Source organism: Quercus lobata, chromosome 8, assembly GCF_001633185.2.
Source record: "Quercus lobata isolate SW786 chromosome 8, ValleyOak3.0 Primary Assembly, whole genome shotgun sequence".
Taxonomy (NCBI): domain Eukaryota; kingdom Viridiplantae; phylum Streptophyta; class Magnoliopsida; order Fagales; family Fagaceae; genus Quercus; species Quercus lobata.
Genome location: NC_044911.1, coordinates 24,207,644 through 24,227,414, shown reverse-complemented (window position 1 = coordinate 24,227,414; position 19,771 = coordinate 24,207,644). Strand labels below are relative to the sequence as shown.

The window sequence follows — 19,771 nt, the reverse complement described above, 5'->3', positions numbered from 1 at the left end:
ACCACGTGGAAAAATATGCCACATCAGACGTGATCAGACTATGAAAATCGAGTTTTTGAGACTCAATTTATAGGCCAAAATCGAGTCTTATAGACTCGAGATGCTAGTAAATAATATAGTTTGAGAACCGGGCCTATTAACTAAATAGTTAGGAAATTAGGGTTAATTACCCATTTTGGTCGAATTTTAATTATACCCCTCCTTTTTCTTTCCCATTGTACAGTGTGATATTATTTATGGCCTGTTTGGAAGTTTAGAGAGGGAAGAAAGTAGAGGGGAGGAGAGTAGTGGGGAGGAGAGTAGAGGCGAATGGTTCCCTTCCACCTTGTTTTAAAATTAGTAAGGGGGAAGGGAGTAATTAGCCCTTCCCCTTATTTGGATGTTTTAAAAATTAGTATGGAAAGGAGAGTAAATGATTAAAATAGACAAATTTACCCATATTTGAAAATAGACTTGCAACATTAATCTATTATTAATTTAAAAATGATAAATTAGGAAATTTATTTAGTCAATAATTTATTTACTTTACTCTCCCTCCAAATCTCTCCAATTTGGGGGAATTAAAAATGAAGGGTTAGAGGTGATTGAAACCCCTCCAAACTCCTCCCCCTCTTTCCTTAAAAAACTTCCAAATAAGGTAATTGAATTATTCTTCCTTTCTTTACTCTACTCTCCCTCATTTTTTAAACTTCCAAACAGGCCATTAATTAAATAAAGACTACTAATGTTTCATCTTTTTAAAAAAAAAAAAAAAAACCAGAATGCAGTAGCCCCCAGGTTCTTCACTTCATCTTATCAAAAAAAAAGAAAAAAAAGGTTCTTTACTTCATAAAAAAGACAAGACAACACAAAACATAAACTCGGGGAGAGAGAGAGAGAGAGAGAGAGATGAAGATACAGTGCAACGTGTGCGAAGCGGCAGAGGCGACAGTGCTATGCTGCGCGGACGAGGCGGCTCTGTGTTGGGCGTGTGACAAGAAAGTTCATGCGGCCAACAAACTCGCCAGCAAGCACCAGAGGGTTCCACTTTCTACTTCTCACATGCCCCCTAACTGTGACATCTGCCAGGTACTTTCTCCGTCTGTCCTTTGTTGCTTAGAGATATATGCAAGTTACTTAATATGTACGAACACTGGGTTTTTTTTATTTATTTTATGGGGTTTCTGGCAAATTGAGAATTCGACTCAAATAAAAATCTGGATATATAATAAACTCACCTCAGATGATGGTTTTTAGGCTTTATTAGGAGTGCTGTTTTGTGATTGAAACTCTACAGTGGTCGCAGGGTCTAATTAGCTATAAAAAAGAAAGTTTTGAGCATATAATTTAAGGTCACATTGGTAGTTGTACTTGTGGAATTGAAGTACAAAAAATTTAACTCAAGGAGTTTCGCCAAAAAGGATAGTGGATGCCATTCTTAAGTCAGGGCTATAGTATAGGTCAATTGCCCGGTGATTGCAAAATCCCCTCCCCAATTCTCCAGCACCTCACGCACTCTTCTTGGCATCACCCATTGCACCCTGAATAAACAGAAAATAAAGGACCACAACTCCCTAAGTTAGAGCAAGACAAGATTTTGTAGTGATAATCAACCTCGAGATGCTTCATATAAGCATGAAAATAGGATAAGAGCATAGGGAAATGGAGCTAATATTATCACACCTTAATGGAGGCTGAGGGAAAAAAAGGATGGAGATCTCAAAAGAGTTGGTAGAACCAAGATAGCTTAGTAGGCAGCAGCAGTATGAGCCAGTTGACGATACTCTGCTTTGGTGCTAGATTGTGAAACTGTGTCCTGTTTCTTGGCACTCCATGAGATATACAAGAACCCCAAATAAATGCAATGGCCTCCAGCAGAGTGATGATCAATAGGACAACTAGCGTAATTTGCATCGGAATAGGCCTCAAGGCGAAGAGGACCCGGCTAAATAGAATCTTGTAATCAAGTGTGCTCTAATACCATGTTAGATTACCGATATTTTCAAAAGTTTAAGTTATTAGGAAATTGTGAATTTAATCATTTGATTGTAATTCTAACACTCCTCCTCACATGGCGGCCTAGAATCTTCCTTAATAAATGGGGCCCAACATGTGGAATTTTAATATTTTAAATGTGAGGAGAGTGGATTCAGGGATTGAACTTTGGACCTGCTATTATTCCATGAAAGAAATCAAATAATGGTGGAAAATTATTCTATATTTCCTTTTATAATACAGGAAGTCTTATATCTCTACATAGTTAGAATTGTAAAAATATACAATTAATCATAAAAGAAAGTGATTATTTGAGGAGATCATGAGATTGCTTCCTTGTAGGGCTCCAATAGTAATGGTGGTTGACAAAGACCAGATTTTATATCAAGGGAGTGATTTCTTGGAATATTGTACTATTGTTTCCTTAGAAGATCCCAATATTACAGATTGTTGACTAGAGTCAGATATGATAATAATGGAATTTGCTAGATTTGGTATCTTGCCTTGATTTCCACTAGTAGTGATTGGGGTGGGTGATGTTTGAAGGGGGTCAAAGGAGGCTATGGAGTTTGCTTATGGAAACATATTCATTCGATGAATCATCTTGCTAGGTTCAGTGACATTTTTTGTTGGAAAAGGAACCAATGTTTGCTTTTGGTTTGATTGGTGGGGTGGGGATGGTGTTGTAAAGGATGTCTTCCCTGTCCTATATGTATTGCTCAGGATAAGGGGCTACTATGGTGGATATTTTGAGTTAGAGAGATTGTTCCATGCTTTAGAATGTGACCTTCACGTGGCTATTACATAATTGGGGGTTGGAAGCAATTACCACATTCATGGATCTTCTCTACTCAGCCAAGATTAAGAGGGATGTTGAAGATCAGATTTGTTGGCAGCTTACGAAGAGTGGATTATTTGTGCTTATGTCCTTTTACAGTATCCTTTCTGCTGAGGACGTACAGTCTTTTCCCTAGAAGAGTTTTTGGAGGTCAAAGTTCTGCTTAAGGTAGGGTTTTTATTTTATTTTATTTTTGACATGGACTGCTGCACTTGGTAAGATTTTCACTATTGATAATCTACACTGTTGTAATATATATGTGATGTGAGTGGTGTTACGTGTGTGAGAAGGTTGGGGAGTCGATTGAACATCTGTTCATCCATTGTTAATATGCTAGTGAGCTGTGGTCCATTGTTCTGTTTATTTGGGAGTATAGTGGGTTATGCCTCAAAGATTCCTTGATGTGTTGGCAATGTGGCAGTGGCATGTTGGAGGGGGAGATTTGTAGGACAGGGTATTGGTGATGTTTGATGTGTAGTACCTTTGTGTCTTATGCGGATGGTTTGGAAGGAGCATAATCGTGATGTGTTTGAAGGATTAGAAAGGCCTATGACGAAGTTGAAGCTGTTCCAATTATGTGCTTTGTATGATTGGCTGGCTGTGTTACCAAACCATTCCTCTTCTACTTTGTTTGATTTCATTGATGGTTGTTCCTTCTCTCGATGTTGATGCTCTCTTAGTTTTTATTACTCATTAAAAAAAAAAAAAAAAAAAAAATGCAAAGGGGAGGGATATCTACACCCCTCCCTCTACTTAATTTTAAAACATCCGATAAAGGGGAAGGGATAACCATTCTCCTCCCCTCTCCTTTACTTCCCCTTTATGCCCTCTTCTCTCTCCTCCCTCCAAAACTTCCAGACACTTGTAAGAGGAATGAGCAACTTGCAAAAATGCATTTAAGTTATTTGATATGCAAAATCAGAGTTATAACATGCATTTTATATTTCTGTGAATGTTATTAGTTTTTCAGATAACCTCATTCTGTTTGGTATCTTTTTTAAAAAACTATCCGATTTTTTATTTGTCTTTTTATCGCATCAATTTAGTAGAAGTTTTCTATTTATCAAAAATTTAGGCCCTGTTTGGATAAGCTTTTTCAAAATGTGCATTTTAAAAACACCATTTTAAAAACCACAAATAAGCATTTGGTAAAAATGTGAAAATATGCGTTTTCTATTTTTAAAGCCACAGTAAGTGTTTGGATAAGCTGTTTTAAAAATAACTGTTTTGGGTGTAAATTCCAAAAAAGGACTTAATTATTTTGTTAATGTTATACTGTCATTTTTCCTATAATCAGTGTTTTTTTATTATTGAAAATATGTAATTAAGCTTAACAATTACATTAATAATAACAACAATAATGATGTTGTCGTTGAAATTCATGGAGAGAAGCTTATCAAATTTAAAATATTAAAAAAAAAAAACTCATCAAGAGAAAGAATTGCATAATTTGTTAAGGTTAGGAAAATAATTATATTAAAATGTTCATGGCCAACAATATCAATACTAGACAATCCATAATTTTTTTTTAAAAAAAGTTCTTATACAAAACATTAAAAACCAAAATAGAAATAATAAAAATATTGTTTACAACCCACAAATGGACCGAGCTATTTTGTCATGAACAAATTTCATCTCTTCATCTTGTATATTCTCAATGTTTGCCTGTCTACTACTATCTTCTCTACTACTATTGCTTCTTGGTCTGTCCAAGTCATGCTCATCCCAATTGAATCCCTCATTCTCCCTATCATGTTTTCTAATAAAATTATGCAAAACACAAGTAGCAACTATAATGTTTCTTTGGTCTTTAATGTCATAAGATGGCATTTGCTTCAAAATTTTCCATCTATTATTCCACACTCCAAAAGTTCGCTCAATTGCACTTTGAAGTGATGAGTGAACATGGTTAAACCTCTCTTCTATGTGATTCCCTCGACCAACTCGTTGAAAATTAGAACGATGGTACCTATGTCCCTTATAAGGTGACAAATATCCTTTCCTTAAGAGGTATTCAACATCAACTAAATAATATTTTCCTAGTAAAAGAAAAAAAAATGTAAGATGTACATAAATAATATCCTTCATACATATTTAATATATAAAAATATTATATACTTGGTGGTGATTTTGGAAAGTTGACAGATTGTCGACGAATAGCATCTAAGAAAATACGTGTATCATGTGCTGCACCTTCCCATCCAGCCATAACAAATGTGAAAAGTAAATCAAAATTGCAAGCTGCCATCACATTAAAAGATGGCACACCCTTTCTATTATAATAAAGAGCTTTCTTGTCGTCTCCAAAAACAACTTGGATATGTGTACCGTTAATGGCACCAATACAGTCTTAAAATAGAATATAAATTTTAGGTACTTAGGAAATAATCCTAATAAATATTAGAAGCAAATTAGAATGTATGAAATGAATACCTGAAAGTGTGGCATGCATAATGGATTCTTTTGTATATGTCTTGGAACTGCACTAAATGTAGGGTCAGAAAGCTTGAGAATATCTATTGACATTATGTTAAGGCGTTTCAGAACTCTATGAAAATATCTATGTATAGTCTCACCAGAATGTTGGAATCTTTCTTAAACCAACCTGTTACATGCTCCTTGTCCAAGTATCATCAAACATATACCTACTGACTCTTCAAGCCTAATATGCCTTGCGTGTTGAAGTCCATATGTATTTGTAAAACATTACACAATTGAAGGAAAACATGTGGCTTCATTCTAAACATTTCATGACATTTTGTTTCATTACCCGTCAAACAATCCATCAACCACATGTAGCCAGTTTGTTCAGAATCTTTACAAGGTTGTTTATCAATATATTTCATATAATATGTCACTGCAACATGACATCCAGCAACAAGAAGATCATGTAATTCCTCATCATCATGCTCATCATTTTCCACATCATAAGAGTGATCATTATCATTATTATCAGTATAATCATTGTAATCCATAGGAATAACACCTAAAATATGATATTAATAAATTAGATTAATCACAATAAAGAAAATGATTAAACATTTAAAAGATGTTAACTAGATAAATCACAATAAGTATCTATTGCACAACAAAAGCCCAGTAAATATGATAGAGGGTGCTGAATTTTCTAATAAGAGAGCCATTTATATCAGTAATCATGCATCTCCTCTGGATGTTGTCCTTATAATTCTGTTTTGTATCATATAAAATATGAGATTGCCATATCAGGTTGAAGAATATGTGGCTTAAGGTGGAGGGATTTGTGGATCTTGTGCAAGGTTGGTGGAACGGATACCACTTTGTGGGGTCTCCTAGTTATGTTCTAGCTTGCAAATTGAAGGCTCTTAAGGGAGATTTGAAGCATTGGAATAAACATGTTTTTGGGGATGTGCCTTTTAGGAAAAAATGCTTGCTGTCTAAGCTTTTGGACTTAGATTTGAGAGAAAGGATGCAATCTTTGTCACCAGCAGATAGTGCAAGAAGAGCTGAGATAAAGGCTGATATTGAGTATTTAGCTTCTTTGGAGGAGATTTCTTGAAGGCAGAAATCGAAGGCTTTGTACTTAAAAGAAGGGGGTAATAATACTGGGTTTTTTTCATAGGTTTGCTAATTCTCATAGACGTACAAATACTATGAGAGCTGTGGAGGTTGAGGGCATTTTGTATGAGGATCTGTCTGCAATTCAGGATCAAGTGGTGGGTTTTTATAAGTCTTTGTACCAGGAGACCGAATCTTGGATGCCCACTATTGATGGTTTAGAGTTTGCAAATTTGGATGAAACTGATAGACTTACTTTAGAAAGGGAATTTGAGAAGGAAGAGATCATTGTAGCCCTACGAGAGGCTAAGGGTGATAAGGCTCCTGGTCCAGATGGCTTTACTATGGCTTTCTTTCTAAAATGCTGGTGTGTTCTTGAGAAGGATCTTGGTTTTTTTTTTCAGACTTCCACAAAGAATTTATCTTTGAAAAATCTCTCAATGCCACCTTTTTGTGTTTGATACCCAAGAAGCTTTAGTGCAGTCATCATTAGAGATTTTCGCCCTATCAGCCTTGTGGGTAGTTTGTACAAGCTACTTTCAAAGGTCTTGGCACATAGACTCCGTTGTGTTTTGTATAAACTTATTTCCAACTCCCGGAATTCTTTTGTTGGGTGAAGACAGATTCTTGACTCTGTTCTTATCACAAATGAATGCTTGGACAGTAGATTGAAGAGTGGTATTTCAGGTGTGATTACTAAATTGGATATTTAGAAGGCTTATGATCATGTGAGCTGAAGTGCCTTATTTTACCTTATGGAGAGGATGGGTTTTGGGGAGAAGTGGGGGAGATGGATGAAGATGTGTATTTCTACTGCCCGTTTTTCAGTGCTTATTAATGGGTTTCCAGCTGGCTTTTTTGGTAGCTCTCGTGGTCTTCTCCAAGGGGATCCTTTATCTCTACTCCAATTCTTATTGGTAATGGAGGTGTTGAGTAGGTTGTTGAAAAGGACAAAAGATGGAGGTTTTCTCAATGGATTCCAAGCAAGTCTCAATACAAGTGGAGGGTTGCATATCTCTCACCTTTTGTTTGCTGATGCTACTATTCTCTTTTGTGATACATCTGAGGAACAATTATTACATATTCGTATGGTTCTAATTTTCTTTGAAACTATCATAGGATTGAAAGTGAATGTTGGTAAGAGTGAGATTGTGCCGGTTGGTGAGGTTGGGAATTTGGATGCCTTAGCTCTTATTTTATGTTGTAAGGTAGGCTGTTTACCCATGTCTTATTTGGGTATGCCTTTGGGGGCACATTATAAGGATTCCTCAATATGGAACCCTATCATTGAATGGATGGAAAAAAAGCTCACAGGTTGGAAGCAGTTATATTTTTCAAAAGGGGGTAGACTTACTTTATTGAAGAGTACCTTATCAAGTCTCCCTACTTATTATTTATCTTTGTTCACTATTCCTCAACATGTGGCGGACAAATTAGAGAGGATTCAGAGGAATTTCATTTGAGAGAGATCTGATGATGTTTTTAAATTCTCACTTGTTGCTTGGGAGAAAATTGTGTGGCCAGTGGTGGCAGGTGGCTTGGGGATTTGGGAGATAGGGCTATTTAACCAAGTTTTGCTTGGGAAGTGGCTATGGCGATTTGGGAATGAGGTCACATGTTTATGGAGGCAGATTATAGCTTCCAAATATGGGGAGGCCAGTGGGGGATGGTGTATTAGAGTTGTTAGAGGGACGCATGAATGTGGTATGTGGAAGAACATTAGGAAAGGGGCTGAGAGTTTCTTTGGTCATGTGTTGTATGCGGCAGGTGAGGGTTTTCGTATCAGATTCTGGTATGACCCTTGGAGTAGCCCTATTGCCTTGAAAGATTTATATCTAGCAATGTTTGCTATTGTTGTGGATAAGGCAGCTATGATTTTTGATATGGTTGAGTTTGCATCGATGGGGGTGGTAGAAGCTGGAACTTACGCTTCCGTCATGCTTTTCAAGATTGGGAGATAGGGATCTTTTATGATTTTTTTGCACATATCTCATCCAAGTTAACTAGAGGGGCAAAATATGGTTGATAGGGGAGTGATAGGGGCAAAATATGGTTGAGCGACAGGCCTTGTGGAGGAGAGTGATAGGGGCAAAATATGGTTGTGAAGGGGAGGTTGGTGCTCTCTTCCCGTTATTGGCCCTCATGGTGTAAGCTTGTGGAAGTCTATTAGTCATGGTTGGCCATCTTTTGTTCATCACATCCAATTTGAGGTTGGGCCGGTTTTATTGTTAGATTTTGGCAGGATATTTGGTGTGGGGACTCTTCTTTGTGTGTGCTTTACCCAAGACTTTTTTTTGTTAAGTCGAAATAAGGAGGCCTCTTGTTGCAGGACAATCAGAACAAAACTGAAACAACAATAAAATAAAGGGATATGACCTAGGGGTCGGCACCTAGGCCTTACTTGGAGTCAGCACCAAACGGGAAAAACCATTAGGAGTCAGCACCTAGGGTAGACCTGGAGTTAGCACCAGACCAAAGAAAGACTAAACGACCATTTTTTCATTCATCAATATATCAACTATTTCTTAAGAAGTACAATAGGTTACTTATAAAGGATTGCTAAACCCTAGGTCTAATTGGTTAGGAAATCCTAATTACTTTATTACAAAAATAACCTTACTTCTAAATTAAAATACTAATAGCTCAATAAACTAATAGGACCTAAAACATAAAAATACAATTGACTTGCAAACATAAATAATACTAAACAATAATATTTTTGCATCTCTTGCATCATTCTCCTCTAGTTGGAGAAAACTCGACCTCGAGTTCTAAAGCGTTGAAGGATTAGGATGCGGACAAGTAACACTTGCTTCAAGTTTGGAATCACCCTATGGAGCATAGAGTAAAGAAAAATCTTGAATTCCATCATGTCAAACTTTTCTGGAATAACAAAATTAATGTGTGGAATCAACATAATCTTATCTTGAACCATTGGAAACACTATGTTATTCACTTTCTCCACTTTAGCAAATTGTTTGTCTTCATGCACCATGGAAGGTTGATCAAAAGCAGATTCATTAGATATCACATCATGTGCACCCTCTAACATGATACTCTTTGTAGACACCATCTCTTCACCTTGCTGCTTTTCAATAGATTCATTTCCTTGTACGCATGTTAAAGTAACACTTGTCGAGGCATGTACATCTGTGTCAACATTAGGCTTTGGTGTTGTTGGAGGATCCTCCAAGACCAAGATATTAGCATCATTGTTGTCTTCTATTAGGGCAGCAATAAGTTCATTGTGATTAAGTATCCTTGGTTTCTCAATTGAATCGGATTGAGTTTTCATTTGCTTCATCTGAGCAATCCTGTCTTGAACATCTTTCATGAGCTTTACAGATAATTCCTTTAATTCCTTGGTAGATAATTCTTTGATAGATTGTTCAAAAGTGCGTCGAGGACATGAAATGGGATGAGGATGAGGATTCATCGTATTTGCTTCAACTTGAAAAGTACCACATTGAGATTGGGGTAGATACTTAGCTCGATAGAATGGTGACAAATATTCATTACAAAGCTTTTCCTTCATATCTTCCCACACATTGATGGCAGGTTCATACCTCATATAGCAGAAATATTCAAGATTCTCCAAAAACCTTTGTGCTTTACCTCTTAACTTCAACCTGGCATACCGAACCTTTTTGTTATCTACAAAATTTGCTTGCTCAAAGAATTGCTCCATCCCATTCATCCAGTTGATAAAATCTCGTGGATATGTTTCACAACCATCAAAATAAGGTGCTTCTAATATTTCCATGATTCTCTAAAATGGTGCTTCAACAAATAGTTGCTGTGATTTTCTCTGGACAAATCGTTGGAATGGGCTTCTAAGACTGTTCTCCCAAATAGTTGTTGGCTTCAAGTGAATGGATCTTACTTGGACAAGTGGACCTGTGGATGAACAATTTAAAGGCCCAATGCATGCAATGGGCTGTCACAGCTAGAGTACTTTCTTTCTTTTCCTTCCTTTTGATTTTTTTGATTTTTTTATTTTTTATAATGTGAAGTACAATAAAGTATAAAACTAAAATCTGCCAGTACACAATAGCACTTCTAACATTAAACACCACGAAACTAATGACACTAGAAACAGAGGAAACAACTAAAAGAGAAAGAAACAGTAATGGTCACGAAGCGGTGCTGGACTCATCAGCTAAGACGTGGCGTGGCTCATCGGCGTTCACTATCGACAGTGCTATTGGTGATGATTTCGGTGGTGCGAAGACAGGGGAGACTGCGGCGGCACAAAACATGGAGTGGTAGCTGCTAGTCGCGGGTCTTGCATTGGCGGTGGTCGACATCCTAAGCGGCGGTGGTTGAGGGTGATAATGGGTTTCGGCGGCTGGTGGTTGATGGTTCTTGCGGTGGTGAGTGTTGATTTGTGGGTTTTGGCGGCTGGTGGCTGATGGGTCTCGCGTGTTTTTTTTTTTTTTTGGTTTTGGATTGACTTGCGATGATGCTTCAAACAGATCGGTGTTTGCTCTGATACCAAAATTGACGCAAGACAACTAGAACAAAACTGAAACAACAATAAAATAAAGAGATATAACCTAGGAGTCAGTACCAAGCAGGGAAAACCACTAGGAGTCAGCATCTAGGGTAGACCTGGAGTTAGCACCAGACTAAAAAAAGACTAAACGGGCATTTTTTCATTCATCAAAATATCAACTATCTCTCAAGGAATACAATAGGTTACTTATAAAGGATTGTTAAATTCTAGTTCTAATTGGCTAGGAAATCCTAATTGCTTTATTACAAAAATAACCTTGCTTCTAAATTAAAATACTAATAGCTCAATAAACTAATAGGACTTAAAACATAAAAATACAATTGACTTGCAAACATAAATAATACTAAACAATAATCTTCTTGCGTCTCCTGCATCATTCTCCTTTGGATCTGTTGGCTTGTTGGCAAGGAAAGTTGGGGAGGCATCGGAATTCGGCTATTTGGATGGCTGTGCCCCATTGTTTGATTTGGTGCATTTGGAGGGACAGGAATAATCGGCATTTTGAGGATTTAGAGAGATTAGTTGCAGATCTTAAACTCTTCTTCCTTAAGACTCTTTTGGATTGGGTTACAGTGTTTGGCTTTTGTTCTTTTTCTTCAGTCCATGGTTTCATGGACTTTTGTACTTTATGCACTTGATTTGTATTTGTCCTTGATATATACTTCTTGTATACTCAGGTGACACCCCTCTTCTTTTTAATATATTCTTATTACTTATCAAAAAAAATAAAAGTTACCTAGAGGGGGTGATGATACCATGATATGGCAATTGAATCGTAGTGGTGTTTTTGATGTGTGCTCTTTCTATTTTTCATTGCTAGTAGCCCCATTGGTGTCTTTTCCTTGGAAGAGCATTTGATGTGTTAAGGTACCTAAAAGGGTGGCTTTCTTTTTATGGACAGCTGTTAGGGGTGGAATTCTTACTATAGACAACTTCATTAAGAAGAATTTACCTCTTGTTAATTGGTGTTGCCTTTGTCGATGTGAAGAGGAAACTGTGGATCACTTATTGATCCATTGTAAGTATGCTCGTACCTTGTGGAGTGAAGTCCTTCGTTTGTTTGGGGTTTAGTGGGTGATGCCGAAGAATGTTGTTTTTCTTCTCTCGGCATGGTGGAATTGGTTGGGGAGTCACACTTCAAATGTGTGGAATATGGTTCCAGCGTGTCTTATGTGGTTAATTTGGAAGGAGCGCAATGCCTGAACTTTTTAGGAAACTGAGAGACCTGTAGACTGTGTGAAGTCTTTGCTACATAAGATTTTGTTTGAGTGGTCCCGTATTTGGGGGTTTACGCATTGTCATTCTTTGTTTGAATTCCTTAATTCTGTTAGTCTTTCTTTTTGATTGGTTTGTATTCTTTTCAGTGCAGTGAGTTTACTATCGTAAATTCATTGTAATTTTATTATCAATAAAGTTTGTTATTACCTATCACAAAAAACAATTACATGTTGATTAGTACTCATCTCTTTCCATCAACCAAGCTGGCTGTTCACAATGACATCATAGCCACTAATCCTATTCGTTTATCTTTTTTCATGCTCCTTTGCCTTGAACGTGCTCATTATTAGTGCCCCTCTTATTTTCCTTGGAAGAGTAAATGCATGAAACTAAAACTTACTTCAGAAACAAAAGGAGTCAATTAAATATGTGTGACTGGAGATGGCAGTCCTTTTGTCTTATCTCTTTCCAGTGAGCATTGCTTTTCTCTTATCACCAACATATAGCACAAAAGGAAAACAGGTCAGGATTAAAATTATCTGCAAGATTTTAAATTTCCTTCTCTCTCCTCTACCTTCAGAATCTCAGCCACCATACATAGCTTCAAAAAATAAACTTTAGCAAGGCATCATATTCAACTTTAGCCAATTACCATCTGTATTCACTTTGAGCCTAGCAAGTAATCACTTATAACAGCTAAGTGATTATTCAGTTATTCCTAGGATTGAACCTTGTAATCGGCTACAACACTCACACTCCTACAAGCATTCTAGACACTCATCATGACACATAACATGCTTCCTTGCAGCAGTAATGCAGCAAATTCGCTAATTACAGCAGCCACTGCACTACTCAATCAGTGCACAGAGATCCTAACATTGATACAATATGGTGCCACTGCATTACTCAATCACTAAGCAATATGATGCTAATATAGCACTGATTTAATTTTTTGTCAGGAAACCTAACAAACTCAACATTGGTGAAAAAATAAAGTTGATGTATTGGCAGAAAATTGTGAGAACAATGAAAAGAGGTCCCAACTCTTGATTTAATGGCTTTCTGTTCAAAGATACAGCCAAGCTTCTATCTTTGTAATTCAAACACCCTAACAGCCCAACAAGTTAAAACACCCTAACAGCCACATTATTCAAAGGATAAAACAATAAAACAATAAAACATTAAAATCATCATTCTCTTCTATAAAACATTATTCAAAGGGTAAAGCATAAAACATCCTAAGTGCCAAAGTAGTGCCCTCTTAACAATCTTGCCTCATCTTGCAGAAACTGAAGTTGTAAATATGGTTCTTCTATCACGACGAACATCTCTCTCTTTTCTCGTTTTGAAAAATACGTGCTACCATGAGGTAAAGTTTGGAGCCCTTCTCAATGCCATCTAAAGTGCACACATGTTCCATGACATTACAAATAGTACTACTTGGCTCCACTGAACAAGCTGAGTTCCTTAACTCCACAACATCATAGATACAACTAAGCTGTTGTGTCAACTGTAATGCTATTCCTCCTTTCTTCCCTTTACTTTGTGTGGATGATGGTAAAGCTTGCTTCTTTCCTTTGTTTTGTGTTGGGTTAGGTGGTTGTGTGAGGTTATGAGTCTCATCTTCGTGAACATCATCATTATCATTGGAAGAAGATGAGTCAGCAGAAGTATCACCTAACCCCTCCTTAGGTATCTCAAGATCATTAAGTAACACACCTGAAGTGGGGGCCCATGCTAAATCTCCTGTGGCTGCAATGTTCTTAAACATAATATCTAATAAGTCAACATTCTCCAAACCTTTCTCTCAAAATTTTGTAGCTTTAGGTACCTCCTACAAGTTTGAATATTTTCGTTAATAACTCAAATTAGCATGTTTTATCTACTAATACAACATACATACAATGGGTTATACAAAACATACCATTAGCTTTCTCTCCCACCACTCATTAGTTGCAGCTATTATTCCTTTGGCTGCATCCCATCCCAATCCAGTTTCACTTTCTTTCAACTTATTCCAAAGTACCAAATCTTTCTTCATTCCATCCCATTTATGCTTATACTTCACCCTAGAATATTCCTTTCCAGTTTTCTTTTCAAAAGCTGCTACAATATTTGTCTAACTCTTTTTACTAAAGTGGGTGTTAGGCCGATTACCCTTAAATACCTCATCCACACAAGCTTCACAAAAGATAGTTGTTACTCTTGATGGCCATTGAGCTCTAACATTTGAGCTATTTTGGGATGGCTTACCCATCTAAAAAAAAACATAAGTTTGTTAATATTAATGTTCAACCAAATATAGTAAGTTCTACAACCAAACCCATGAAAAAATTGCATAATAGGAGTAATTTTCCTAGGTAAGTTTTACAACCAAAAAGAATCAAACAGATTCAATCAAAGAATTGAACAAAAATTCCTAGATTTGAATGTAATCATGCAGTGGAAGAAAAAGAGCTGTTCTTGGAAATATTACTCATGGTGCCATGATTTTTCTGCAAAACCCAGCTACTTTAAACACCAATCCTTGTACAAAACCTTCGAACGATGTCATATAATCATATTGTAATTAAATTAATGCATAATAATATAAAAACACATATGTAATTAACCTACAACAGTAGCTAAAATGATTAATCATGGTTACATTAAAATTTGACATGAAACCAATTTGTATATAGATGTATCTCACGGACCCACATAAAAACTTTGCAAATTACCTTATTTTCATATAATCCCACCCAATTAGAGGTAAGTCAAATACTCATGGATGGCTGTTTGTGAGACAGAGAGAGCTCTTACCAGCAGCAGCAGCAACAATAACAAATCTCTAAGTTCTAATATTTTGAGTTCAAATAGTATAAACCAACATGCGAAAAGCCCAAATCTATATCATAAATTCAAAGATGGGTAATGGAGAATAGTTACCTGGATATTGCGATGAAGAACAACAATAAACGGAGCAGAGCAAAAACAGAGAAAAGAGAACCAATCCTTGTGAAACTGATGAATTTAGAGGCAGAGGACTGAGGATATATATATATATATATATATGGTGAAGGGAGAGGCTGGTATTTGGGTCATTAAGCATGGAGCCGGAGGCTATTTTCAATTTTCAGCCAAAAAAATTAGCGGTATCACGATTTGCAAATCGTGCGATATCAAAATTACAACGGGAAATTGCCTTTCCTAAAACGCGTAAATCTGCAGATTCAAAAACGCAATCCCACAAATTTTGCCTAGCCAAACATATCAAGATGTTTATGATTTGCTAAACGCCCATTTTTGTCTCTTAATACGCCTAAACAAACGGCTCTTACTTGAAATTCTCTTCATATGCAGTTTTTCAAAATTATGTGGTCAGGTTTTCATTTGCACATCTTAGAGTGCGTTTTGCATTGATTATATTTGCCAGTTTATTTTACTATTCAACTTATTTTTGATACTATTCATGGGTCTTACTGTACTTTTTGGTACTATTCATAGGTCTCACTATACTATTTCAGCTAACTTTTACCTTTATCTACAGTACTTTCAGTAAAAAAATTTTAGTTTTAGCTAAATAAGTTGTTCCCAAACGAACACTTAATTCACCTTTTTAGAAGTCAAACAGGAACATATGTTTGATTGCAATTGCACTGTTAGAAGATGCTGTTGCAAACATCTTTGATTTTTAGAAAGCTATTTCAGATGAGAGATTTATAAGGTGAGCATTTGGTGACTTATCATATTTTAATTTTCATCAGGTCTGCCTGTCAGAAATATCTATTTGCAGCTGCGTTCTGGAAATTGTGATCTTTTTTCCTAGGAAACTGACTTTTTTCTTCCCATTAATGTTAAAACTAGGCACTTGACAATTTCCAATTTAATGTGCATGTTTCCTCAATTATGCTCTCATCTTTTTCTTTTATTTTTTATTTTTATTTTTGATAATTGAGAATGCTATTACTTTTTTTTTTTAAGTAAAATGTAATGCATAAGTGAGAATGCTATTACTTCTTTATATTCTCCTTTTCTTGTGTCTTCGTGAATTTAAAATATACTTCTTTAGGATCAATTTCTGCTGATATTTGTCACACATTACAGGAGACAGTTGGCTATTTCTTTTGTCTAGAGGATCGAGCTTTACTCTGCAGAAAATGTGATGTTGCCATACATACAGCAAATATTTATGTGTCTGCTCATCAGAGATTTTTGCTTACTGGTGTGAAAGTTGGACTTGAACCTACTGATCCTGTTGCTTCCTCTTCCTCAGTGAAGTTGCATTCTGGCGAAGAAAACCTGGAAACAAAATCTCACTCTGTGTCTAGAAGAGATGCACCATTGCCAATGGCTGTTCAATGCAACAAAGTATTACCTATCCCTGTTGGTGGAGTTGGTGACTTTGCAGCACCGAAGGTGCCATATTCTGGGGGCTCTGTTGCTGGAAGTATTCTGCAGTGGCCTATAGATGAGTATCTTGGACTTCCTGAATTCAATCAGAGTTATGGCTACATGGATAACGGATCATCTAAGGTATGGTTGTAGCTATTCCATGCATGATAGATTGAAGGCTGTATTTTAGCATTTTAGAGTATTTGTTCTGTGTTACTTTGGGACTGAAAATTTCTTTCTGCTAGGATGACCATCAACTATTTCTATGTTTTACATTGCTCGACGTGCAAGTGGGTCTTGCTCCTAATACATAAAACAAGCAATTATCATCACAAGTTTCTTTGGTTTAATTTGGCCGCAAATGTAGATTGCATTATTGTGGTGAATTCGCTGACCATGAAGTTAGGCACAATGAGGATAATTTAGTTATAGTATAGAATAAGGATTAAAAAATTCTAACAGCATAAAAAAAAAAAAAAAATTTGTATTTCATAGTTTAGATAAGAAAGACTGCCTAGAATGACTGATTAACCAAAAGATTAAGCAATTAGAAAATGATGAATTCAATCATTTAACCTAATTCTAGCAATTCCAAAAAGACCCTTAATTGGCTATAATACCAATTTTGAGGGAAAATTACACTTTACTACCATAAACTATACCTTGTATTACATTTTGCATCCTAAATTATGACTCTTGTTACACTTTGTGCCCTAAACAATCTCCCTGATTGTGTAGACATGATGCAAAATCCCTGCTCTGATACCAAACTAATGTAGGACAAGGGGGAACAACAAAACCTGATTTAGAACACCAGGGCAGATCTATTATAGCTTGGGTTTTGAAGAATTACGGTTAGGTTTTGGTGGGGAATAGGCTAGAAAATAATAGGGATTATAGGGTTTTCAAAGGGGACAAGGATTAATAGGGTTTAGGAATGAAAACAAAGGTGAAAATCAAGATTTGGATTGCTGTGAACCGTAACCGTGAATAGTAAAATGAAAGAAAATAGATAAATTCTAGGAATCACACCTAGACTTCCTAAGCATCACACCTAGGGTTCCTTGGCATCACATTTCGGAGAAGGTTGCATAACACAAACCATAAAAGAAAGCAAAGCTCTTAAATTCTGAAAATATTCATTAATAATCAACTCAATAGAAAGTACTACAACTCTTTAAATAGAGGACTAATACCTAATCCTAGTTGAACTAGGATTTCTTAAAACTCTAATAAGACTTGACTTGGACTCCTTGGACTTTATTACTAAACCCAAACTAAATAACCAAGCTTAAAATAAAACTAAAGTAAGACCCAATAGACTATAAGCACAACCCATTCTAGAATATTAGGAAATTACAAAATTGCCCTTAATACATGAAATCAAATAAAATATAGGAAATTTGTCTTCTCATTGCCTCCTGCATCATCCGGGTTGTATACAGATGATGCGAGTTGCCCATATGGTTTTAAGCTTTGTCATAGATTTGGTTTTATTCGACCTAGTTCTTTCATCTAGGCATACAGTAAGGGCATGTTTGGTATGTTATAATAGATGCTGTAATGGAGTGGTTATTCATATGTAATAACTAATCACTTATTTGTTTGCATATTTCTTATAAGGAATGGTACTTCCTTAGCAAAAGCTATTTCTTAAATTGAGGAATAGCTATTCTTTTCTAAATAGCTATAGTAGCTTTTTTATTTATTTATTTATTTTATTTTATTTTATTTTTTTTGATATGTAACAAAAATTTTATTGATCAAAAAAGAAACAACCATGTACACCGGGGTGTACTTGCGGAGTACAATCAACCCCCCAAATTACAATGCTCAATCATATCTAAGAAAGAAGAACAAGGAAGAGATTGAAAAAAGCAACATTCCTATCTAGTAATGTAGTGTAAAAAAAAAATAAAAAAAAAAAAAGGAAGAAGAAGATTTAATCTCAAGAATAGACCAGTCTCCTCCAAAGCATCTCGCATTCCATTTCCCATCAAAGACACCACATTAAGCAATATGGCACAGCCCTCCATTAAGCTATATTTCGATGCCAACCAAAGGGACCTTGCCAAGCTTCTAGCAAATCACAAAGCCTTTGAAGCATATAACAGCTTTTAAAATAAATATATTTCCCAAAAACACAAACTTTCCATACATAACAACTAAACTTATGAATATGAATAGTTATTTCATTACAACACTCAGTAATAAAGATTACTATTCCTAACGTAATTTCCATTTAGTCTAAATCTGCCCTAAGTACAATCCATATGTTTCCCCTTTTTTTTCCCCAATTGATGATTAATTGCAACAGGCTGATAGTAGCAAGCTTGGAGAGACAGATTCGCCGATTTTAAGAGGTGCTGAGGAAGAACTGGATGATGATGAGTGCTTGGGCCAGGTACCAGAGGCCTCGTGGACAGTACCACAGATTACTTCTCCACCTACTGCCTCAGGCCTATACTGGCCAAAAAATTATCAGAACTCATTGGATGGTGCAGTTTTTGTTCCTGACATATGTCACTTGCATGTGCAAAACCCCCAGCATTGTCAACACAATGGTACTATTTCAAAACGATGGAGGCAAATTTAATCCCTTGTCCCAAAGTTCCATAATTTGGATGTCTCAGGGTTTTGACAGCACCTAGTTTGGGCAGTGTTCTGATAGCCTTTTTAAGTATCTTCTGTCTCCTTCAGGTATCTTCCCCCTCCATTAGAGTATAATAAGTGGTTTAAACCATATGTTTGTGATTTGAACTGTCACTTTTCACTGTAAGTAGATCTCTCTAAGGAGGTATATTTCGTATCTGAGGAGGATTGCTGTGTTATCGTGAACATCCAAATATATAACAAAGACAAATGTGTTTGGTGTAAGAGTATGGATGAAAGTAATTGTATACTAAGGCAAATTAGCTCAGCCAACAAATAGAACCACACACCACCAACCCCCCCCCCCCCCGCCTCTCTTCTTTTGTCTGGGTCTAATGTTTCCTTACACCTTCGAACCATGCTCTGCTTTTCTAGATGTTTAGTTTGCTATTGCTAATAATGCAGTAGGCAGTGCACCACATCATATACATTGTGAGCAACAATTGACCTGGAATTAATTTTTACATCTCTTGGTATAAAAGATGACTTTCTTCTGAACTAGCTTGGCACAGGGCTTACAAGAAGCGTAGCTAAGTTGCTAGATGATTTAGATCCTCCTCATCCCAATATGATGGTAAGTTATTCATTTGTTTGTGTTGGTCATATTATACATCTAAAAAAGGCAAATACTCGTTGAGTCCTCACTCTTCAGTGAGGGATGG

General features: G+C 36.3%; 1 protein-coding gene across 2 annotated transcripts; it reads left to right on the top strand.

The window, feature by feature from the left end:
- Positions 1-795: 795 nt before the first annotated feature.
- LOC115955788 (B-box zinc finger protein 22) lies at positions 796-19,334 on the top strand. Of its 2 annotated transcripts, XM_031074125.1 has the most exons (4): positions 796-1,068; positions 16,170-16,224; positions 16,339-16,598; positions 18,775-19,334. In XM_031074125.1, exons 1-4 carry the CDS (start codon positions 889-891, stop codon positions 19,051-19,053), a joined length of 774 nt encoding a protein of 257 aa, XP_030929985.1. In that variant the 5' UTR covers positions 796-888; the 3' UTR covers positions 19,054-19,334. The 2 variants fall into 2 exon arrangements, with proteins under 2 accessions (XP_030929985.1, XP_030929984.1); XM_031074124.1 differs by having other exon boundaries at positions 797-1,068; positions 16,170-16,598.
- The last annotated feature ends 437 nt before the right edge of the window (positions 19,335-19,771 follow it).

Bases quoted from the DNA above. Each gene is read 5' to 3' on its own strand.
- LOC115955788 (XM_031074124.1), top strand. From the start codon at position 889: ATGAAGATACAGTGCAACGTGTGCGAAGCGGCAGAGGCGACAGTGCTA. The intron at 1,069-16,169 runs GTACTTTCTCCG...CACACATTACAG, and splicing joins CTAACTGTGACATCTGCCAG to GAGACAGTTGGCTATTTCTT. The intron at 16,599-18,774 runs GTATGGTTGTAG...TAATTGCAACAG, and splicing joins TGGATAACGGATCATCTAAG to GCTGATAGTAGCAAGCTTGG.